Source organism: Tetrahymena thermophila (assembly GCF_000189635.1).
Source record: "Tetrahymena thermophila SB210 genomic scaffold scf_8254761, whole genome shotgun sequence".
NCBI lineage: Eukaryota > Ciliophora > Oligohymenophorea > Hymenostomatida > Tetrahymenidae > Tetrahymena > Tetrahymena thermophila.
Window position 1 is genome coordinate 41126 of NW_002476520.1, and position 25601 is coordinate 66726.

Sequence of the window (25601 nt, forward strand, 5' to 3'; positions counted from 1 at the left end):
GATCTATTTTTAAATACAATAACCTCTCAGTTGAATAAAAATATTTTATAAAAATGGTAATTATTATTATTATTAAATAAATTAATTTATAAACATTAGTATTAATAAAAAGCATAAAATTTTTATAGCTAAAAAGCATTAAAAATAAAATAATACCAAATAATTTATTTACAATATTATAGGTTGAATTCATTTCATTTTATGCAAAATCTACTCTTTTGACAAAAAAAAAAGGTTTCATTGAAATAGATGGATTTAGTAGTGCAGATACTTCTTCTATTTATTTTTTTTTTCCATCAGGGTATTTATTTTTAATTCATTATATGCTTATAATACAAGTATTTTACATGGTAGTCCATATATATATTATAAATATGCCGATTATGCAACATGCTAAGGCTAAAGTTATACTGAACCATATGATCCGAGATGTAGATTTTGGTATATTTATGCATCTTAAAATTAGGGTAATTAATTTCAATTTATTTTTAATTCTATATGATGCATTTTATTTGAAATTAGGATATTTTTTTTACCAGCCCTATATAGATCCAACTTATTTTTAAATTATTTCTACTGTTTCTAGCAGATAAGATTTCTAATCTTAGTTTTATTGTGTAAACTCTATCGATTACTCGTTATAGAATTTAAATGAATAATTTAACTCTACTTAATCTTCAAATGCTTACTCTATCTTGATTCACGAATTTAATTCTACAGTAATATTACTTATTAATAGTTTTCTAATAAAGCATAGCATTTTTAAATAATTAGTTAATATAACTTAAATTTAATATTTTATATAGGTATATTATCACCCATTAATTAATTCTTCAAATTTAATATCTTGGCCAGATCTAGAATTTTAAAATATTACTCTTCTTTGTCAAACTTATTTGTAAATGTAAGAATGCTTATAAGAAAAATAAAGTTTATCAGATCAACTTAACCAAAGTATAGAATTTATTAAAAAAGGGAATTATTCAATAGATGAAAGACAAAATATTGACTAGTTATACTAATACTGGTCTAGATATGGCTAATAGCAGTAATTAAATAAAATTTATTTAATTAATTTATTAATTTATTATTTAAAGAGTAAGCATTATTTTTCCAGTGAACGCTTATGTAAAAGGAATTAATACTCAACTTCCTTACTCTTATTCAATACTTCTGACAGGAAGAGTTATTTTAGATTTCAGAAATTAAATTAAGCTATTTAATATCCTTGATGTTAATATAATTAAAATACCATTAATTACTGAATTTGTAGTTACAGGCTTAATTATAATCATATTCTTAACTAATTATGGAGTATTTGTTAAATTCTAAATTCAGGACCAAATAGAAATACTCATTTAATTTCTAAAAACAAGTTTATAGCAGTAGGATAATTACAATTATGAAAAATAAGAAATAAAAACCAATTAAACTTAAATAAATCCACAGTTTTAATGCAATAAACCTACTTAAATGATTTAAAAGAAAAAAAGTTTTTGGTCCAATACAAAAAAATCAAAAAAATAAGGACAGTAATTGTAATAATGCTAACAATAAATGTAAATCGCATAAAACACATCATACAAAATAGTAAATATAACCAATAAATCCTGTGATGAAAGCAATATTGAAGATTATAGTAAAATTTCCTATCTACCTTCTAATTCTAATATATACTAGAAAAAAAATCAAGAATAGTAATCTTTCAATTTAGATTAAAGTTAATTTTAGAAAGGCTTATTAAGTATGTACAAAAAATCAAACCACAATATAATTCAAAGAAGTAAAATAGAAAATAAAACTCATGATTAAGTAAAGGAAAAAAACCTTAGCATTTCTTTATAAAATTAAACTTTATTTAAAATGACAGCTTCTTCTAAAAAGCTCTCAAGGAATTAAATTGATAGTCCTCTTTAATAAACTTAAAGTTCATAAAAAGATTAATAGAATTAATTTTAAAGCTCAAAAAAATAAATATCTTAAACAATAAAAAATAATTTTAATGAAGTGTAAATTCTTTCAGGTTTAAAACCTTTATTTTTAGAAATGCAAATAATTAAAGACACCTTTTAAATGTTAGAGAGAGTAATTAATTATTCTATATATTAAAATTAACAAAGCGAATAATTTCAAATGCAATCGGTCTACCACTTTACTTAGGCAAAGACCACATTCAAAAAACTAAAGAACGTTATTGGTTAGAGTAGATGCTATTTCAATTTAGGAGTCATTTACTTTCTTAAAAATGAATTAAACCTAGCTTCTGAATATTTTGAATCTGCCTTATAATTAAATTTACAGTAAATAGGAATAAACTCTTTGAATTAATTTGAGGAAAATTAAATGTTTACCCAACAAAGTAATTAGGAAAACTAAGTTGTAATCTTATGTAAAAGGATTTTTTCTAAAGCTTATTGCTTAAAATACTAAGCATATGAGGAAATTTATAATATAATTTATGAAAAAAACACTAAAAAGAAATAATTAATAAGTGGCTCTCTTGATTAAGATACAAAAGATTTTTGTCAAAAAAATTTGGAGGAAAAAATAAATGTAAATAATTTGCTTCAGTAATCCTTATGGGTGCTTAGAATTTCTTAAAAAATTGTTTAATATAATTATCAGCATTTTACAACAACCTTTAATATATTTTTACTTTAAGAAATAATTGAAATACTAATTTATTTAAATTAGCAATAACAAATTTCAATTATTTTTTCTTAGATTGAATAATTAATTGAATAGCCTTTACATACCTTCTAATTTGTTGATAAATATTCATAATCTATCTCAAAATAAGTTTTTAAAGAATAAAAAAACATGATTTCAATTTTTGCTGAAGATGATTATGAACTAAAAGAAGTAATGACTGATATACTTAAATGTAGGTAATATTTTTTATAAGGTTTAATAGAAAAGCAAAAAAAATAAAATATTTAAGCTATTCGCTATTTTACCAAAAGTCTTGAAGAAAGTTCCCATTACTCTTCTTTATTAAGAAGAAAAGTTTTGTTAAATTTGGAGGAAGTTTTAGATATTGAATATTAAAAACATAATTTTATCCATGAAGAATACTTTAATTTAGAAATTGATTGCTTTATGGATATAACTATTTTGATATTATAAGAAAATAAAACAGTTTTTTAAAAAATCAAGAGTTGTTTACTAAACTTAAAATAATAGAAATTCTTTAGATAACAAGATAGATTTTAAATATAATTGTATAATACAGAATTATATACCTTAATGCCATTAACGTTTGTATAAAGCGATCACCATTTCGATTTAATTATATCTTCCCTAAATGATTTAATAAATAGCACCTAATTGAACATTAAAATCGAATATAATTAGTTACTTTAAGCAATAAAAAAAGAAGATAGGAATAGTATATTTGATGTAAAAGGAGACTTTAAAGTTAATACTAAGTATTTAAAATAAAGAAAGAATTTATTGCTAATCTTCTCATAAAATCATGACTAAAAATTCATGAATAGTTAATATATTAATAAGTTTTAAATAAAAAAAGAAAAAAGTGAAAAATTATTAGCCTATCATTTATCAGATCAATAATTTATTAACATAAATAATTTTAAAAAAATAGATGCTGAATACTTAATCTATGAACAGTTTATTGATTGCAGACAATTTTTGATTAAAATAATAAACTTAAGAAATCAAAATCAAGAATAAAATTTTTATTAAGAGTTTTTATAAATGATCAACTACTTTTGAATCATTTTAAATTGAAAATATTTATTAAAAGTTTAATTTTTTACAATTTTAGTAAAATTAAAATTATTTTTTCACTTGAATTTATAATTAAATTTACTCTTTAAGAAGATAAAATAAGGAAAAATTTAGTAACATTATAAATATATAAAGGAAAATGAAAATAATTTGTGAATTTTATAATTTTGTTTTTTTGTAAATTTTTTATTCAAATAAATAGCTCTTCCTCAAATATAATTTTTGGCAGTTGAGATAAACAAAAGGTAGATTTTATATAATAGTCTTTGTTTTTAATATATTTTTTTATATTTATTAGTTTTTATTCAACTTTTGATTAAGATTATATTCAGATATTTCATCTATCTGGAACTTAGTTCATTTTTTTCAGAACATTTAAAATTCAAAAAGTTAAATAAATTTATATCCAAATTCTAACTTTAAAAACAATTAAATTGATAATTAATTTAGTTCTTTTACACCATAAACAAATATTGTAAATTTAGTTGGATTATAAATAGTAATTAATATTAATAAAATTAAATAAATTTTTTTTTCTCGTTTTTTAATACACAATTAATTATTTTATTTTGTTTTAAATTATTATTTTACATATTTTAATAAAAATTTATTTACAAAAATAATAGCAAAAATCATTTTATTTTTCAATTAAAAAAATTTTATTTGAGAAAATGTTTTAATAATAATAGAAAAATCAACATATTTATGTTTATTATTCATACATAATTCTTAAAATAACTTTAGAAAAAAATTCTATTAATAAAATAAGATTATTTAAAGAGTTAAAATAAAAATTGAAAAAATATTTTTAAAACAAATATTTATTGTTTTTATTTACAAAAAATAAATTCTTTAAAAAAAATATATTTCAGTTTATTTATAGATTTTAATTAATGATTAATATATATATATATATTGTTATTTATTTATAATTCTAAATTTGCCCTTAATTGCTTAATAAATTTTTAAATGTTGAGATTATTAATTATTCATTTAACTATAAATACAATTTTTATTAAATTAAACAGTGAACCAAATAAAGTAGAACTATGAAAAAAATAATAATAACACTATTTTTAATTGTTTCATTACCAATAATTACAGGAGTAGCCATAGTTTTTACTATATTTTATTAAAATCTTTGGGTAGCTTTAGACTCTTGGTATTAAAATATCTTGCATTTCTTTAGAAAAATAATTTTTGAAACATAATTATAAATAATAATTGAATAATCAATGAATTAAATATCCTTGGTTAAGTTAATATATAACTTGTAAAATAAAAGGGAATAAGATAGCATTCAATGGATGTATTAAACATAAAGATAAACCCTATATAATTCAGCTCTATCTTAACAAATCATAGAGCAGTATAGCTTTTAACAAGTAAATTACTCATACTTTATTATTTAAATTATATCCATCATCTTTCAAAATAAAAAGCTATAAACACATCTGGCTGTATTTAAGAGTCTACTAATGAAGTTTTAATCTTCACAGATATAATGTATTATTTATTCTACTTTAAAAACTATTAAATCTATTTCTAAAAGTTAACTAAAATACTCTTTTTGCTGTTTGCTCTTAAAAAGAATATTTTGAAAATAATTGTCCTGAAGCAGCTAATTATTAATACTATGACGATTAATATTACATGGACTTTTATTATATTAGATCTATTTTTAAATATAACGACCTCTCAGTAGAATAAAAATATTTTATAAAAATGGTATTATTATTATTATTATTATTATTATTATTAAATGATTAATTTATAATTATTACCACAAATTAAAAGCCTAAAATATTTATAACTAAAAAGCATTAAAAATAAAATTATACCAAATAATTTATTGACAATATTATAGGTTGACTTCATTTCATTTTATGCAAGAGCTACTCTTTTGACTAATGAAAATGGCTTAATCTAAATATATGGGTTTAGTAGTGCGGATACTTCTTCTATTTATTTTTTTATTCCAACTGGGTAATTATTTTTTATTACTATATACTTATAATACAAGTAATTTACATGGTAGTCCATATCAGTATTATGAATATGCCGATTATGCAACATGCCAAGGCTAAAGTTATACTGAACCATATGATCCGAGATGTAGATTTTGGTATATTTATGCATCTTAAAATTAGGGTAATTAATTTCAATTTATTTTTAATTCTATATGATGCATTTTATTTGAAATTAGGATATTTTTTTTACCAGCCCTATATAGATCCAACTTATTTTTAAATTATTTCTACTGTTTCTAGCTAATAAGATTACTAATCTTAGTTTTATTGTGTAAACTCTATTGATTACGGATTATAGAATTTAAATTAATAATTTAACTCTACTTAATCTTCAAATGCTTACTCTATCTTGATTCACGAATTTAATTCTACAGTAATATTACTTATTAATAGTTTTCTAATAAGCCATTACATTTAAATAATTAGTTAATATAATTTAAATTTAATACTATATATAGGTATATTATCACCCATTAATTAATTCTTCAAATTTAACTTCTTTGCCAGACCTAGAATTTTAAAATATTACTCATCATTGTCAAACTTATTCGTAAATGTAACAATGCCTATAAGAAAAATAAATTTTATCAGACTAACTTAACCAAACTGTAGAATTTATTAAAAATGGGAATTATTCCATAGATGAAAGACAAAATATAGATTAGTTATACTAATACTGGTCTAGATATGGCTAAAAGCAGTAATTAAATAAAATTAATTTAATTAATTTATTAATTTATTATTTAAAGAGTAAGCATTATTTTTCCTGTGATAACTTATGTAAAAGGAATTAATACTCAACTTCCTTACTCTTATTCAATACTTCTGACAGGAAGAGTTATTTTAGATTTCAGAAATTAAATTAAGCTATTTAATATCCTTGATGTTAATATAATTAAAATACCATTAATTACTGAATTTGTAGTAATAGGCTTAATTATAATTATATTCTTAACTAATTATGGAGTTTTTGTTAAATTCTAAATTCAGGACCAAATAGAAATACTCATTTAATTTTTAAAAACAAGCTTATAGCAGTAAGATGATTAAAATTATGAAAAATAAGAAATAAAAGCTTATTAAAATTAAATAAATCCACAATTTTAATGCAGCAATCATACTTAAATTACTTAAAAAAATAAAAGCCTTTGGTCCAATACAAAAAAAGAAAAAAAATAAGGACAATAATTGTAATATTGCTTACAATAAGTTTAAATTGCATAAAACACATCATAAAAAATAGTAAATATAACCAATAAATCCTATGATGAAAGTAATATTGAAGATTATAGTAAAATTTCATCTTCACCATCTAATTCTAACATATACTTGAAAAAAAATTAAGAATAGTAAGCTTTCAATTTAGATCAATATTACTCTTAGAACGGCTAATTAAGTGGTTACAAAAAATCAAATCATCATACTATTCATAGAAGTAAAGTAGAAAATAAAACTCATGAAAAAGTAAAGGAAAAAAATATTAACGTTTCTTTATAAAATTATAGTTCGTTTAAAATGGTAGCTTCTTCTAAAAAGCTCACACAGTATTAAATTGATAGTCCTCTTTAATAAACTTAAATTTCATAAAAAGATTAATAGAATTAATTTTAAAACTCAAAAAAATAAATATATAAAAGAAAAAAGAATAATTTTAAAGAAGTCAAAATTCTTTCTGGATTAAAACCTTTATTTTTAGAAATGCAAATAATTAAAGACACTTTTTAAATGTTAGAGAGAGTAATTAATTATTCTATATATTAAAATTAACAAAGCGAATAAAATCAAATGTAATCAGTCTACCATTTTACTTAGGCTAAGACCACATTCAAAAAATTAAAGAATGTTATTGGCTAGAGTAGATGCTATTTTAATTTAGGAGTCATATACTTACTTAAAAATGAATTAAACCTAGCTTCAGAATACTTTGAGTCTGCCTTATAATTAAATTTACAATAATTAGGAATAAACTCTTTGAATTAATTAGATGAAAATTAAATGTTTACCCAACAAATTGATTCGGAAAACTAAGTTGTAATCTTATGTAAAAGGATATTTTCTAAAGCTTATTGCTTAAAATACTAAGCATAAGAAGAAATTTATAATATAATTTAAGAAAAAAACACTAAAAGGAAATAATTAAGAAATGGCTGTCTTGATTAAAATACAAACAATATTTGTCAAACAAATTGCTAGGAAAAAGTAGATTTAATTAATTTGCTTCAGTAATCCTTATGGGTGTTTAGAATTTCTTAAAAAATTGTTTAATATAATAATTAACACTTTACAACAACCTTTAATATATTTTTACTTTAAGAAATAATTGAAATACTAATTTATTTAAATTAGCAGTAACAAATTCCAATTATTTTTTCTTAGATTGAATAACTAATTGAATAGCCTTTACATACCTTCTAATTTGTTGATAAATATTCATAATCTATCTCAAAATAAGTTTTTAAAGAATAAAAAAACATGATTTCAATTTTTGCTGAAGATGATTATGAACTAAAAGAAGTAATGACTGATATACTTAAATGTAGGTAATATTTTTTATAAGGTTTAATAGAAAAGCAAAAAAAATAAAATATTTAAGCTATTCGCTATTTTACCAAAAGTCTTGAAGAAAGTTCCCATTACTCTTCTTTATTAAGAAGAAAAGTTTTGTTAAATTTGGAGGAAGTTTTAGATATTGAGTATTAAAGACATAATTTTATACATGAAGGATACTTTAATTTAGAAATTAATTGCTTTATGGATATAACTATTTTGATATTATAAGAAAATAAAACAGTTTTTTAAAAAATCAAGAGTTGTTTACTAAACTTAAAATAATAGAAATTCTTTAGATAACATGATAGATTTTAAATATAATTGTATAATACAGAATTATATACCTTAATGCCATTAACATGTATACAAAGTGATCACCATTTTGATTTAATTATAAAATCTCTAAATGATTTGATAAATGGTATCTAATTGAATATTAAAATCGAATAGTATTAGTTTCTTGAAACTATAAAAAAAGAAGATAGGAATGATATATTTGACGTAAAAGGAGACTTTTAAGTTAATACTAAGTATTTAAAATAAAGAAAGAATTTATTGCTAATCTTCTCATAAAATTATGACCAAAAAATAATAAATAGTTTAGATATTAATAAATTTTAAATAAATAAAGAAAAAAATGAAAAACTATTAGTCTATCATTTATCAGATCAATAATTTATTAGTATAAATAATTGTAAAAAAATAGAAACTTAACAACAAATCTATGAACAGTTTATCGATTGCAGACAATTTTTGATTAAAATAATAAACTTAAGAAGTCTAAGTCAAGAATCAAATTTTTAATAAGAGTTTTTATCTATTATCAACTACTTTTGAATCATTTTAAATTTAAAATATTTTTTAAAAGTTTTATTTTTTTCAATTTTAGTATGTTATTTTTATAATTTAATTTAGAAATAGTAATCAAAAAATCGTATGTTAAGTTTATTGATTTTATTCATATTATTTTCAAATTAGAGTGAACTTCTTAAGAAAAGTAAATAAATCAAAATTTAGCTACATCATAAATATAAAAAGAAATTTCAAAATTATAAGTGAATTTTATAATTTTGTCTTTTTGTAATATTTGAATCTTCCTTTTATAAAATCTACTTTAAAACCCAATATTCCCATTTATATCTTTAAAGAAATTGAATTCAGTTTTATAAAAATAATGTAGAACAAAAAAATATTGATAATTAATATAATAATTATTTGAAATATCAGAAACTATGATATCATTAATGATTGGTTTGTGATATTTGTAATACAGGAACAGCTATATTTAAAAATCTTTTAGAGTTTATAAAAAAACTAATTAAAGCAAAAATGCTATATTTAGATTTTTCAAATATCAATTCTAATTAATTAATTTTAAACATAAATACACTTAAAAAAATCATAATTGAAATAAAAAGTTTTAGTATGTCTATGAATAACATTTTATACTAAATTGAGAATAAATATTTTTAAAGAAAAAGTATATTAGTATATATATTGTAAAAAATAAACAGTTGATCATAATTTATTAATTAAAATAAAATTAATGCCCTTTAAACTTATAAAACAATCATTATGCTATTCGTAATTTAGTAAGTTAAAATTTTGTATATTATTAGGTAAAAAAAATAAGAAGAAATTAGTAACCCTAATAAATAATGAATTTTTGATTAATTTTTAGGCAAAAATTATTTAATTAGTTATTTAACAAATATTTAATCAACTTCCAATTATTTAATTAATAAAAGAGGTAATCAAATTACTAATTATGCAAGCTCTTATTTTAAAGCTAATTATTATAGTTTCTATTCCAATCATTATAGGTGTTGGAATAGTATTAACTGTATTCTATAAGCAGCTATGGATTGCACTCGATGAGTGGTAAGTTTAACAATTTTATAATAAATACAGAAAATTATTTTAAGACTATGATTTTGTAATCATCATATTCATCATCATCATCATCACATTTATATAAGTTATTAAGCTCTAAAAAAATGTAAAAATTTAGAATAATTAACAAATAAATAGGGAAAGGGACAGTAGTGTATGGATAAATCAGACACAATATAAAATCCTATACAATTCTGTACTATCACAATAACTTCTAGAATAGTACAGCTTTAACTAAGTATATATTTACTTATTATAAATGGACTATTTATGAAAAAACATAATATGAATGAGTTTTTTATTTATTTTAAACACTTATAAAGCTCTAATTACATATGGTGGTTATGAAAAGTTTACTCTCAAAATATTAATAATCTATCATCATATGTAAATATTTACTTATAATTTTAAATTTACAATAAAATTCTATCATTTTAATCAAAAGAAAATCCTGCAGCTAATTTTACAGTTTGTTCATATAAAGAATTGATATTCAATTAATGTGCTTAAAATGTTTATGACTAATTAAACTAAAATATGTTCTATGCAGATATGTATTTTATAAGATCTAATTTTTCATTTAACATCCTTACTCCTCAACAATAATATTTCATTGAAATGGTATGTTTTTATAGTATTTCACCATATTTTTATCTCTATATGTTTTAGAATGATAGAGTTTCTTTTTATGCAAGGGCATCTTTTCTAGCAACTCAAAATGAAGGACTTATCTAAATGATATACTTTTATAATTCAGATACATCATCTATTTTGTATGGCGTACCTTCAGGGTAATAAATATATTAACATATCTTTTTTTATCATAGCTTTTATATTAACAGGTTTTACAACTATACAGATTCTGATTATGAATCCTGCATGGGAAGCGGTTTCATAGAACCATACGACCCAAGATGTAGACCTTGGTACACCTACGCTTAGTAAAATCAAGGTATGATTTTATATTTAAAATAATTTATCAAATTTAATATAGTTAGGATTTTATTTAGACAAAAAGCTAAGCAAATGATAAGTATAATTTTCTTAAAAGCATTTTGCAAACATGTGCTCAACTTCAATAACTTTTTACATTACAAATATTAGTATTAATTATTATAGATAATAAAAAAACTACTAAAATAATAAAGAGTAAAATTAAATATTAAGGTATTAAAAATTTTTTAGAATAAATAAAATCTAAACTGAGTATAAATTTCTGATTTAAGTATATTTTAAATTAAAAGTAAATGATTTAACTTTCAAAAGATATTATAATTATATTTTAAAGCAATTATCACCTATTTCTACTATACCCTTTTAAATTTTTAGATAAGAAAAATTAATATTTTTATGAGTAATTTTTCAAAATACGAATTTATTTTAAAGCTTTAAAAGAGTTAAATTCTTTAATTTTTTTGAACTTAATTAATTATATTTAAATTTGAATATAAATATATAAAAGCATAAGTGTTTATTTATTTGTATTTATATTTTTAATTTTTTCAACAATTATTATAGGATTCTTCATTTATGAGCCTTATCTCGATGCTGTAGTAGGTAATTTACTGATGACTCTTTCTAGTTAAGTTGATTATAAAAACGAGTTTTATTCAGTAGATAGTATTGATTTCCAATTTTAAAACATAGTTTAATTATTTAATTCAGCTTTAAGTGAGAACGCATATTCAGTACTAATTCATGAGTTCAATCAAACAGTAGACTTTTTTTAAAAATATTATTTATTTTATTGTTTTTTATTCTATTTTAATTTATAATTAGGTATTTTATCATCCTATGCTATTATTCTATCAGGTTCTGTCTTGGGCAGATGTAGAATTTATTAATATAAATTAATACTGCAGCGATTCTGTAGAATTAATGTAATAATGCTATAACTAAAAAGAAGACTTTTCTAGTTAAATAGATGAGACAATACAATTTATCAAAAATGGAAATTATTCTATTGAAGATCAATTTAACTTAGATTAACTGTATTAAAGATGGGAAAGATTTGGATAAAAACTGTAATTTTATATTTATTTATTTAATGTGCATTTATAATTTTTTTAAAAAAAAGGATAAGCATAATTTTCCCTATCAAGAGCTAGATAAAAGGATTTAATAACCAATAGCCATATTCTTACGCTATATTAATGACCGCAAGAGTAATAACAGATAAAAGCGATGACCTGAAGTTGTTTAATCTTTTGAATGTGAATTCTATAAGAATACCATTGATTATAGAATTTATTATGGTGAGCTCTATCATAATCCTCTTTTTAATTTATTATGGCTATTTTTTAATTTTTTAAATTTATTATCCAATCTAGCTTTTAATTCTATTCTTAAGAAGAAGCTACATGGAGTAATAATCATGCTAATTAAGCTAAAAAATAAAAAATCAAATCAAATAGAATTAATAAACACAATAGATAAACCGTTAATAATCCAAAAGTTTTCAAAAAAAATCACTTTACAATAAAGCAAATAAAATAAAAAATGACGATTCTTTAAATGTTTAATAGTAAAATGACTAATCTGATAATGGATAGTAAATTAAAATAAATTAAACAAATATAAGCCAAAATTAATTTATGACAGAGGAATAGCAATTAATGATGCAAAGTCATTCGAAATATAATTTTAAATAAATTGATGATGAGTAGAAGTATTTAAAAAAATACTAAGAATAACTATCGCCAAAAATTCGTCAAGCAAGATCTATATTGAATAATTCAAATAATTATAATCAATCATAAATTATGTTTAAAAAGTAAATGAAATTGAATGAATTTATACCAAATAAGTCACCATTAGCTACTTCTTAATATACAATTTACTAAAAAAATACATTAGAAAAAAACTACTAGGCTTTAAAAATAAGTAAAAGCATTGATGAGTCTATGTTTAGTTCTAGATATTCTTAGAAAAATGATGACTTTGATTATGTTTAATAATTAGAATTCCTCTAAGAAAAGAACAAAGATGAAAGTAAATTAAAAATTTTAAAAGGATTAAAGCCTTTATTTTTGGAAATGAAAATTATCAAAAAAGCTTTTTAAGATTTAGAAGGATTAATTAATTATTAAATAGATTCTTAGAATCAAAACTCAAAAGATGTTATGAATACTCTTTTTCATTTCACTAAGGCTAAAGCTACTTTTTAATAACTCAAAAATCAAATTGGTCTGTCTAGATGTTATTTTAATCTTGGTATAATTTATATTTTAAAACATAATTACAATCTAGCTTAAGAATATTTTGAATCATCAATTATTTTAAGTTTAGAAGTTCTTGGTTTAGACTATTTAAGCTTAATCAATCAAAAATTAATTTTCAAATAAGAGGAGGGAACACAGAGTTAACTTACAATTCTATGCAAAAGAATTTGTTCAAAAGCATATTCTTGCAAATAATATGCTCTTTAATAGATTTATTTAGAAGATAACTCCTTTGAAAATAATTATTTCTTTGAATAGTAATAACAAAACTAATAAATGGAACTAAATGTTTAAAAAATAAATTATTTACTAAAGATTTCACTAGAGTCATTTAATGCGGTCGAAAAAATAATTAAAAATAATAATTTATTATTCTCGCAAGTATTTTAAGTGTTTTTATAGTAAGAAATACTTGAAATTCTCATATTTTTAGGAAATATTTAAGAAGTATTTTAATAATTTGAGAATATTAATTTTATTTTAGAGTAATAAGAAAATTTTAAATAAAATCATTTTTAGTTTTTCCTTTGTTAATCTTATTAAAATCAATCCAAAAACCTTACAGAAGAAAACTCTTTTAACAAAATTAAATGCACAGCTAATGGAGAAGTAAATATAATCAATTAAATTTACGAAATTTAAAAGAGTAGATAGAAGTTCTTGAGAGGATTGATAGAGATTAAACAATATAACTACAGAGAGGCTATTGAATAGTTTACTTTGTTTATTGAGGAGGGATCTTATTACAGTTGTCAATTAAGAAGGAAAGCAATTCATCACCTTAATTAGCTATTTATGATAGAATTTAATAAATAAATAGATTTGAAGAAAATTTATTTGGATTAAAAAGCTTGTATTCCATATGATATAACAATAATAATATAGCTGGAATATTAGAGTTAATATTCTTCTTTCGAGTCTTGTATTTTAAATCTAAAAAATTAGAATTTTTTTAGGAAATACGATCGAATTTAAATATTGATATACGATACATAGTTGGAAATATTTATGCCATTCACTTTGATAAGCAGTGATCATCAATTAAATTAGATTATAAACTCTTTAAGGGATTTAGGAAAATTATTTATTTAAGTTAATTAAAAGAAGCTTTAAGAGTTAAATTGGGTACAAGCAATTGAATTATCTCTAAGTTGCATTTATGAACATAAATACAATGATTTTATCAATTTTAAATAAATGTTAAAATCAGTAAAAGAAGGCTATAAAAATTTTATGAGATACAAACATCTGAAGATTTAATAGAATATGAATGAATAAGAAAGAAAAAAAATAATTATTCTATTTTCAAAATAACAAAACAGCTAAATATAAAGCTTGAATATTAGTGATGTGTATAAACTAATAAATCATCAAAAATTAATAATTTATCATTTAAAGGAATACTCTTTTTTAGAGAACTAAAGCGAGCAATACTAAACCCCTTTTTTAAATTATGAGTCTTTTGTTGATGATATCCCATTCATTAATTAGTTTAAATAATTAAGAGAGGAAGATAGTTTAAATGAAGAAAATGAATTCATAGCAATTCTAAATAACTCTTGACAATATTTTGAAAAATTATAGTAATAATTTTATTTTTTTTAAATTGAACAAAAAATATTTTCATATGTTGTAAACAATGTAAATATTAAATTAAGAAAATGATTTTATTACATTTATTTTTATTAAAATATTACACTTATTTTTAAATATTTTTAAGATATGTATATATATAGCTAAACTCCTAATTAATATAGAGTGGTATGGCAACCTACCTCAGATATTAATTAGGCTAGGTTTTTAAATAAAAAATATTCTTTTTAAGCAGAAAAAAATGGCATGATAGGTTGTTTTTTTACCTATTGACCCTAAAATGCTCCGATTGTATATTCTCTAAAAAGTTTTAGTATGTCTATGAATAACATTTTATACTAAATTGAGAATAAATATTGTTAAAGAAAAAGTATATAAGTATATATATATTTTGTAAAAAATAAACAATTGATCATAATTATTAATTAAAATAAAATTAATATCCCTTTAAAAGCAACCATTATACTATTCGTAATTTAGTCAGTTAAAATTTTGTATATTATTAGGTAAAAAAAATAAGTAGAAATCAGTAACCCTAATAAATAATGAATCTTTGATGAGTTTTTAGGCAAAAATTATTTAATTTGCTAATTCTTTACATTATTTAACAATTATTTAATCAACTTCCAATTTTCAATTATTTAATTAATAAAAGAGGTGATCAAATTACTAATTATGCAAGCTCTTATTTTAAAGCTAATTATTATAGTTTCTATTCCAATCATTATAGGTGTTGGAATAGTATTAACTGTATTCTATAAGCAGCTATGGATTGCACTCGATGAGTGGTAAGTTTAACAATTTTATAATAAATACAGAAAATCTTTTTAAGAACAGGACTTTGTAATCATCATATTCATCATCATCATCACCAACTTCACATTTATATAAGTTATTAAATTTAGAATATAAACAAATAAATAGGGAAAGGGACAGTAGTGTATGGATAAATCAGACGCAGTAATAAATCCTATACAATTCTGTACTATCACAGTAACTTCTAGAATAGTACAGCTTTAACTAAGTAAATATTTACTAACTATAAATGGACTATTTATTTATGAAAAAAAATAATTTAAATGAGTTTTTTACTTATTTTCAACACTTATAAAGCTCTAATTGCATCTGGTGGTTATGAAAAGTTTACTCTCAAAATATTAATAATCTATCATCATTTGTAAATATTTATTTATAATTTTAAATTTATAATAAAATCCTATCATTTTAATCAAAAGAAAATCCTGCAGCTAATTTTACAGTTTGTTCATATAGAGAATTGATGTTCAATTAATGTGCTTAAAATGTTTATGACTAATTAACCGAAAATATGTTATATGCAGATATATATTTTGTAAGATCTATTTTTGAATTTAAACTCCTTACTCCTCAACAATAATATTTCATTGAAATGGTATTTTTTTAATATATTTCACCATATTTTTATCTCTATGTTTTAGAATAATAGAGTTTCTTTTTATGGAAGGGCATCTTTTCTAGCAACTCAAAAAGAAGGACTTATTTATTTGAGATACTTATATAATTCAGATACAACTTCTATTTTATATGGCATACCTTCAGCGTAATAAATATATTAACATATCTTTTTTTTATCATAGCTTTTATATTAACAGATTTTTTAACTATACTGATGCTGATTATGAATCCTGTATGGGAAGCGGTTTCATAGAACCATATGACCCAAGATGTAGACCTTGGTACACCTACGCTTAGTAAAATCAAGGTATGATTTTTATATTTACAATAATTTATCAAATTTAATTTTAGCTAAGATTTTATTTAGACAAAAAGCTAAGCAAATCATAAGTATAATTTTCTTAAAAGCATGTTGCAAACATGTGCTCAACTTCAATAACTTTTTACATTACAAATATTAGTATTAAGTATTATAGATAATAAAAAAACTACAAAAAAAATAAAAAGTAATTAACAGTTTTATTAAATATTAAGGTATTAAAAATTTTTTAGAATAAATAAAACCTAAACTGAGTATAAATTTCTGATTTAAGTATATTTTAAATTAAAAGTAAATGATTTAACTTTCAAAATGATATTGTAATTATATTATAGCCATTACCACCTATTTCTACTTTACCCTTTTAAAATTTTTAGATAAGAAAAATTTTATGAGTAATTTTTCAAAATGAGAATGTATTTAAAGCTTTAAATCCTGAATTTTTTTGAAATTAATTAATTATATTTTAAAATAGTAAAAATTAAGTTTTTATTTATTTGTATTTATATTTTTAATTTTTTCAACAATTATTATAGGATTCTTCATTTATGAGCCTTATCTCAATGCTGTAGAAGGTAATTTACTGATGACTCTTTCTAGTTAAGTTGATTATAAAAACGAGTTTTATTCAGTAGATAGTATTGATTTCGAATTGTAAAACATAGTTTAATTATTTAATTCAGCTTTAAGTGAGAACGCATATTCAGTACTAATTCATGAGTTCAATCAAACAGTAGACTTTTTTTAAAAATATTATTTATTTTATTGTTTTTTTATTCTATTTTAATTTATAATTAGGTATTTTATCATCCTATGCTATTATTCTATCAGGTTCTGTCTTGGGCAGATGTAGAATTTATTAATATAAATTAATACTGCAGCGATTCTGTAGAATTAATGTAATAATGCTATAACTAAAAAGAAGACTTTTCTAGTTAAATAGATGAGACAATACAATTTATCAAAAATGGAAATTATTCTATTGAAGATCAATTTAACTTAGATTAACTGTATTAAAGATGGGAAAGATTTGGATAAAAACTGTAATTTTATATTTATTTATTTATTATTTGTACATTTATAATTTTTTAAAAAAAGGATAAGCATAATTTTCCCTATCAAGAGCTAGATAAAAGGATTTAATAACCAATAGCCATATTCTTACGCTATATTAATGACCGCAAGAGTAATAACAGATAAAAGCGATGACCTGAAGTTGTTTCACCTTTTGAATGTGAATTATATAAGAATACCATTGATAATAGAATTTATTATAGTGAGCTTTATCATAATCCTCTTTTTAATTTATTATGGCTATTTTTTAATTTTTTAAATTTATTATCCAATCTAGCTGTTAATTCTATTCTTAAGAAGAAGCTACATGGAGTAATAATCTTGCTAATTAAGCTAAAAAATAAAAAATCAAATCAAATAGAAATAATAAACACAATAGATAAATCGTTAATAATCCAAAAGTTTTCAAAAAAAATCACTTTACAATAAAGCAAATAAAATAAAAAATGACGATTCTTTAAATGTTTAATAGTAAAATGACTAATCTGATAATGGATAGTAAATTAAAATAAATTAAATAAAAAGTAGCCAAAATAAATTTATAACAGAGGAATAGCAGTTAATGAAGCAAAGTCATTCTAAATATAATTTTAAATAAATTGATGATGAGTAGAAGTATTTAAAAAAATACTAAGAATAATTATCGCCAAAAATTAATGAAGCAAGATCTATATTGAATAATTCAAATACCTATAATTAATCATAAATTATGTTTAAAAAGTAAATGAAATTGAATGAATTTATACCAAATAAGTCACTATAAAGTAGTTCTTATAATACAATTTACTAAAAAAATACATAAGAAAAAAACTACTCAGCTTTAAAAATAAGGAAAAGCATTGGTAAGTCTAAGCTTAGTTCTAAATATTCTTAGAAAAATGATAACTTTGATTATGTTTAATAATTAGAATTCCTCTAAGAAAAGAACAAAGACGAAAGTAAATTAAAAATTTTAAAAGGATTAAAGCCTTTATTTTTGGAAATGAAAATTATCAAAAAAGCTTTTTAAGATTTAGAAGGATTAATTAATTATTAAATAGATTCTTAGAATCAAAACTCAAAAGATGTTATGAATACTCTTTTTCATTTCACTAAGGCCAAAGCTACTTTTTAATAACTCAAAAACCAAATTGGTCTGTCTAGATGTTATTCTAATCTTGGTATAATTTATATTTTAAAACATAATTACAATCTAGCTTAAGAATATTTTGAATCATCAATTATTTTAAGTTTAGAAGTTCTTGGTTTAGACTATTTAAGCTTAATCAATCAAAAATTAATTTTCAAATAAGAAGAGGGAACAGAGAGCTAACTTACAATTCTATGCAAAAGAATTTGTTCAAAAGCATATTCTTGCAAATAATATGCTCTTTAATAGATTTACTTAGAAGATAACTCCTTTGAAAATAATTATTTCTTTGAATAGTAATAACAAAACTAATAAATGGAACTAAATGTTTAAAAAATAAATTATTTACTAAAGAATTCACTAGAGTCATATAAAGCGGTTGAAAAAATAATTAAAAATAATAATTTATTATTCTCGCAAGTATTTTAAGTGTTTTTATAGCAAGAAATACTTGAAATTCTCATATTTTTAGGAAATATTTAAGAAGTATTTTAATAATTTGAGAATATTAATTTTATTTTAGAGTAATAAGAAAATTTTAAATAAAATCATTTTTAGTTTTTCCTTTGTTAATCTTATTAAAATCAATCCAAAAACCTTACAGAAGAAAACTCTTTTAACAAAATTAAATGCACAGCTAATGGAGAAGTAAATATAATCAATTAAATTTACGAAATTTAAAAGAGTAGATAGAAGTTCTTGAGAGGATTGATAGAGATTAAACAATATAACTACAGAGAGGCTATTGAATAGTTTACTTTGTTTATTGAGGAGGGATCTTATTACAGTTGTCAATTAAGAAGGAAAGCAATTCATCACCTTAATTAGCTATTTATGATAGAATTTAATAAATAAATAGATTTGAAGAAAATTTATTTGGATTAAAAAGCTTGTATTCCATATGATATAACAATAATAATATAGCTGGAATATTAGAGTTAATATTCTTCTTTCGAGTCTTGTATTTTAAATCTTTAAAATTAGAATTTTTTTAGGAAATATGATCGAATTTAAATATTGATATACGATACATAGTTGGAAATATTTATGCCATTCACTTTGATAAGCAGTGATCATCAATTAAATTAGATTATAAACTCTTTAAGGGATTTAGGAAAATTGTTTATTTAAGTTAATTAAAAGAAGCTTAAAGAGTTAAATTGGGTACAAGCAATTGAATTATCTCTAAGTTGCATTTATGAACATAAATACAATGATTTTATCAATTTTAAATAAATGTTAAAATCAGTAAAAGAAGGCTATAAAAATTTTATGAGATACAAACATCTGAAGATTTAATAGAATATGAATGAATAAGAAAGAAAATAAATTATTATTCTATTTTCAAAATAACAAAATAGCTAAATATAAAGCTTGAATATTAATGATGTGTACAAATTAGTAAATCATCAAAAATTAATAATTTATCATTTAAAGGAATACTCTCTTTTAGAGAACTAAAGCGAACAATACTAAACTCCTTTTTTAAATTATGAGTCTTTTGTTGATGATATCCCATTCATTAATTAGTTTAAATAATTAAGAGAGGAAGATAGTTTAAATGAAGAAAATGAATTCATAGCAATTCTAAATAACTCTTGAGAATATTTTAAAAACTTTTAGTAATAATTTTATTTTTTTTTAAATTGAATAAAAAATATTTTCGTTTGTTGTAAATACTGTAAATATTAAATTAAGAAAATGATCTTATTACATTTATTTTTATAAAATATTACTCTAAAACCAATTTTAAAAAAATATTTTGTGAAAATTTTCTAACTATTTAAAAATCTTTTAGAATTAATAAAAAAAAAAATTAATTAAAACAAAAATGTTACTTTTAGATATTTCAAAAATCAATTCTAGTTAATTAATTATAAAAATAAACAAATTTAAAAAAATTATTATTAAAGTAAAATGTTTAAGCAAGGCTATGAAAAAAATATTACACACAATTAAGAAGACTTATTATATTTGTAAAAAATAAACAATTGATTATAATTTATTAACTAAATTAAATTAATGCTTTAGCCTTACAAAAGAACGAACATTCTTTTTATAATTTGTAAGTTAAAATTTAGTATATTATTAGGTAAAAAAGTAAGTAGAAATCAGCTATCCTAATAAATAATCAAAAGTTGAATAATTTTGAGGCAATCAAAAATTGAATTAGCTAATCTTTACATTATTTAATATTTAATTAATTTACAATTAGTTAATTAATAAAAGAGGTAATTAAATTACTAATTATGCAAGCTCTTATTTTAAAATTAATTATTTTAGTTTCTATTCCAATCATTATAGGTGTTGGAATAGTTTTAACTATATTCTATAAGCAGCTTTGGCTTGCGCTCGATGAGTGGTAAATTTAATGTTTAATATAAATATGGAAAATATTTTAAAGATAATGATTTATTTAGTTATAATCAACATCATCATCAATAAAAGCCATTAAGCTTTTAAAAAGATTTAGAATAATAAACAAATATATAAATAAATAGGGAAAGAGACAGTAGCAAATGGATATATCAGACGCAATAATAAATCCTATACAATTCTGTACTATCACAATAACTTCTAGAATAGTACAGCTTTAACTAAGTACATATTTACTTACTATAAATGGACTATTTATTATGAAAAAAAAATAATATGAATGATTTTTTACTTATTTTAAACACTTATAAAGCTCTAATTACATATGGTCGTTATGAAAAGTTTACTCTCAAAATATTAATAATCTATAATCATACGTAAATATTTATTTATATTTTCAAATTTATAATAAAATCCAATCATTTTAATCAAAAGAAAATCCTGCAGCTAATTTTACAGTTTGTTCATATAGAGAATTGATATTCAATTAATGTGCTTAAAATGTTTATGACTAATTAAATTAAAATATGTTCTATGCAGATATGTACTTTGTAAGATCTAATTTTTCATTTAACATCCTTACTCCTCAACAATAATATTTCATTGAAATGGTATGTTTTTATAGTATTTCATCATATTTATATCTCTATGTTTTAGAATAATAGAGTTTCTTTTTATGCAAGGGCATCTTTTCTAGCAACTCAAACTGAAGGACTTATCTAATTGATATACTTATATAACTCTGATACAACTTCTATTTCATATGGCGTACCTTCAGGGTAATAAATATATTAATATCTTTTATTTATCATAGCTTTTATACCAAAAGGTTTTATAACTATACAGATTCTGATTATGAAACCTGTATGGGTAATGGTTACATAGAACCATATGACCCAAGATGTAGACCTTGGTACACCTACGCTTAGTAGAATCAGGGTATATCTAATATATTTGCAATAATTAAGCAATCTTAATTTCAGTATAAACTTTATTTAGACAAAAAGCTAACCAAATCATAAGTATAATTTTCTTAAAAGCATAATAAAAACATGTGCTCAATCAACATCAATAACTTTTTATTTTTATAAATATTAATATTAATTATTATAAATAATAAAAAAACTTATTTCAAATTAAGATATTAAAAATATCAATTTTTTTTAGAATAAAGAAAACATAAATTAAGTATAAATTTCTGATTTAAATTTATTTTAAATGAAAAGTAAATAATTTAAATTTCAAAAAGATATTAAAATAAAATTTTATAATAATTAATTATCACCTATTTTTATTAAACCCTTTGTAAATAAGAAAAATTTTAATTCTTTATGAGTAATTTTTCAAAATAAAAATATTTATTTAAAGCTTTAAAAGAGTTAAATTCCTTAATTCTTTTGAACTTAATTATATTTTAAATTTCAAAATAAATATAATAAAAATGAAGAATTTTTTTATTTGTATTTATATTTTTAATTTTTTGAATAATTATTATAGGATTCTTCATTTATGAGCCTTATATTGATGCTATTATTGGTAATTTACTGATGACTCTTTCTAGTTAAGTTGATTATAAAAACGAGTTTTATTCTGTAGATAGTATTGACTTTGGAATGTAAAACATAGTATAGTTATTTAATACAACTTTAAGTGAGAACGCATATTCAGTATTAATTCATGAGTTCAATCAAACAGTAGACTTTTGTTTATAATATTTCTATTTTATTTTATTTTAATTTATAATTAGGTATTTTATCATCCTATGCTAATATTCTATCAGGTTATGTCTTGGGCAGATTTAGAATATATTAATATAAATTAATTTTGCAGTGATTCTGTGGAATTAATGTAATAATGCTATAACTAAAAAGAAGACTTTTCTAGTTAAATAGATCAGACAATACAATTTATCAAAAGTGGTAATTATTCTATTGATGATCAATTTAACTTGGATTTGTTGTATTAAACATGGGAAAGATTTGGATAAAAACTGTAATTTTTAATTTATTTATTTATTATTTGTACATTTATAATTTTTTAAAAAAAGCATAAGCATAATTTTCCCTATCAAGAGCTAGATGAAAGGATTTAATAACTAAGAGCCATATTCTTACGCTATAATAATGACAGCAAGAGTAATAACAGACAGAAGTGATCATCTAAAGTTGTTTAATCTTTTGAATGTGAATTCTTTAAGAATACCACTGATTGTAGAATTTATTGTGGTTAGCTCTATCATTATCATCTTTTTAATTTATTATGGCTATTTTTTAATTTTTTAAATTTATTATCCAATCTAGCTGTTAATTTTATTCTTAAGAAGAAGCTACATGGAGTAATAATCTTGTTAAGTAAGCTAAAAAATAAAAAATCAAATCAAATAGAGTTAATAAATAAAATAAATAAATCTTTAATAATCCAAAAGTATTCGTAAAAAATCACATTACAAAAAAGCAAATAAAATAAAAAATGTGGACGATTCATTAAATGTTTAATAGTAAAATGACTAATCTGATAATGGATAGTAAATTAAAATTAATTAAACAAATTTTAGCTAAAATTAATTTATGACAGAGGAATAGCAGTACATGATGCAAAGCCATTCTAGATATAATTTTAAATAAATTAATGATGAGTAGAGGTTTTTAAATAAATAGTAAGAATAGCTATCCTCCAAAAATAGTCAAGCAAGATCTATATTGTATAATTCAAATGTCTATAACTAATCATAAATTGTATATAAAAAGTAAATAAAATTGAATGAATTTATACCAAATAAGTCCGTTTAAGCTACTTCTAATAATTCAATTTATTAAAAAAATACATTAGAAAAAAACTCTGCTTTAAAAATAGTTAAAAGTATGGATGAATCTATGTTTAGTTCTCGATATTCTTAGAAATAAGATGACTTTGATTATGTTTAATAATTAGAATTTCTCTAAGAAAAAAACAAAGACGAAAGCAAATTAAAAATTTTAAAAGGATTAAAACCTTTGTTTTTGGAAATGAAAATTATCAAAAAAACTTTTTAAGATTTAGAAGGATTAATTAATTATTAAATAGATTCTTAAAATCAAAACTCAAAAGATGTTATGGATACTCTGTTTCATTTCACTAAGGCCAAGTCTACTTTTTAATAACTTAAAAACCAAATAGGTCTGTCAAGATGTTATTTTAATCTTGGTATAATTTATATTTTAAAATATGAGTACAATCTAGCTTAAGAATATTTTGAATCATCAATTCTTTTAAGTTTAGAAGTTCTTGGCTTAGATTATTTAAGCTTAATCAATCAAAAGTAAATTTTCAAATAAGAAGAAGGAACAGAGAGTTAACTTACAATTCTATGTAAAAGAATATGTTCAAAAGCATATTCTTGCAAATAGTATGCTCTTTAACACATTTACTTAGAAGATAAAGATAATACTATTGAAAGCAATCATTTCTTTGAATAGCAATAACAAAACTAATAAATGGAACAAAATGTTTAATAAATAAATTATTTACTAAAGAATTCTCTAGACTCTTATAAAGCAGTTGATAAGATAATTAAATATAATAATTTATTATTCTCACAAGTATTTTAAGTATTTTTGTTGCAAGAAATACTTGAAATTCTCATATTTTTAGGAAATATTTAAGAATCATTTTAATAATTTGACAATATAAACTTTCTATTAGAGTAATAAGGAAATTATAAATAAAATCATTTTTATAATTTTTTTTGCTAATCTTATTAAGTTCAATCCAAAAACTTGACAGAAGAAAACTCTTTTAACAAAATTAAATGCACAGCTAATGGAGAAGTAAATGTAATCAATTAAATTTACGAAATTTAAAAGGGTAGATAGAAGTTCTTGAGAGGATTGATAGAGATTAAACGATATAACTATAGAGAGGCTATTGAATAGTTTACTTTGTTTATTGAAGAGGGATCTTATTACAGTTGTCAATTAAGAAGGAAAGCAATTTATCACCTTAATTAGCTATTTAAGATAGAATTTAATAAATAATTAGATTTGAAGAAAATTTATTTGGATTAAAAAGCTTCTATTCCATATGATATAACAATATTATTATAGCTGGAATATTAGAGTTAATATTCATCTTTAGAGTCTATTATTTTAAACCTAAAAAATTAGAATTTTTTTAGGAAATTTGATAGAATTTAAATATTAATTTTCCATTCACAGTTAGAAATATATATGCCATACACTTTGGTAAGCAGCGAT

The 25601-nt window shown here is 20.7% G+C and overlaps 7 protein-coding genes across 7 annotated transcripts; all 7 read left to right on the top strand. All coding sequences in view use genetic code 6, as the record gives it.

Annotated features, from left to right (window-relative positions):
- Nucleotides 1–374: 374 nt before the first annotated feature.
- TTHERM_01050450 (tetratricopeptide repeat protein) lies at nt 375–1406 on the top strand (the record flags this gene model as incomplete). The annotated part of the gene is made up of 5 exons (XM_001010244.2): nt 375–441; nt 523–719; nt 807–1048; nt 1098–1314; nt 1377–1406. 5 exons carry the CDS (start codon nt 375–377, stop codon nt 1404–1406), a joined length of 753 nt encoding a protein of 250 aa, XP_001010244.2.
- A 4375-nt stretch (nt 1407–5781) lies between these two features.
- TTHERM_01050470 (tetratricopeptide repeat protein) lies at nt 5782–7336 on the top strand (the record flags this gene model as incomplete). The annotated part of the gene is made up of 6 exons (XM_001010246.2): nt 5782–5875; nt 5957–6153; nt 6239–6480; nt 6530–6817; nt 6926–7220; nt 7286–7336. The coding sequence occupies 6 exons, from the start codon at nt 5782–5784 to the stop codon at nt 7334–7336; spliced, it is 1167 nt and encodes a 388-aa protein (XP_001010246.2).
- A 2762-nt stretch (nt 7337–10098) lies between these two features.
- On the top strand, nt 10099–12411 carry TTHERM_01050480 (tetratricopeptide repeat protein; the record flags this gene model as incomplete). The annotated part of the gene is made up of 11 exons (XM_001010247.2): nt 10099–10211; nt 10362–10461; nt 10547–10610; nt 10669–10844; nt 10893–11014; nt 11066–11175; nt 11343–11390; nt 11742–11938; nt 12003–12103; nt 12193–12247; nt 12301–12411. 11 exons carry the CDS (start codon nt 10099–10101, stop codon nt 12409–12411), a joined length of 1197 nt encoding a protein of 398 aa, XP_001010247.2.
- A 3301-nt stretch (nt 12412–15712) lies between these two features.
- TTHERM_001050489 (transmembrane protein, putative) lies at nt 15713–19376 on the top strand (the record flags this gene model as incomplete). The annotated part of the gene is made up of 15 exons (XM_012796146.1): nt 15713–15825; nt 15875–15880; nt 15943–16061; nt 16151–16214; nt 16503–16616; nt 16669–16778; nt 16933–16977; nt 17126–17185; nt 17327–17523; nt 17589–17833; nt 17889–18024; nt 18337–18802; nt 18905–19024; nt 19095–19289; nt 19348–19376. 15 exons carry the CDS (start codon nt 15713–15715, stop codon nt 19374–19376), a joined length of 2019 nt encoding a protein of 672 aa, XP_012651600.1.
- Nucleotides 19377–19827: 451 nt separating this feature from the next.
- On the top strand, nt 19828–20595 carry TTHERM_01050490 (tetratricopeptide repeat protein; the record flags this gene model as incomplete). The annotated part of the gene is made up of 1 exon (XM_001010248.2): nt 19828–20595. The coding sequence occupies one exon, from the start codon at nt 19828–19830 to the stop codon at nt 20593–20595; it is 768 nt and encodes a 255-aa protein (XP_001010248.2).
- Nucleotides 20596–21242: 647 nt separating this feature from the next.
- Nucleotides 21243–23451, top strand: TTHERM_001050491 (tetratricopeptide repeat protein; the record flags this gene model as incomplete). The annotated part of the gene is made up of 9 exons (XM_012796147.1): nt 21243–21355; nt 21495–21594; nt 21683–21746; nt 21805–21980; nt 22027–22148; nt 22199–22308; nt 22867–22984; nt 23117–23361; nt 23417–23451. The coding sequence occupies 9 exons, from the start codon at nt 21243–21245 to the stop codon at nt 23449–23451; spliced, it is 1083 nt and encodes a 360-aa protein (XP_012651601.1).
- Nucleotides 23452–23628: 177 nt separating this feature from the next.
- TTHERM_001050493 (hypothetical protein) lies at nt 23629–23940 on the top strand (the record flags this gene model as incomplete). Its single annotated transcript, XM_012796148.1, has 1 exon — nt 23629–23940. One exon carries the CDS (start codon nt 23629–23631, stop codon nt 23938–23940), a length of 312 nt encoding a protein of 103 aa, XP_012651602.1.
- Nucleotides 23941–25601: the final 1661 nt, after the last annotated feature.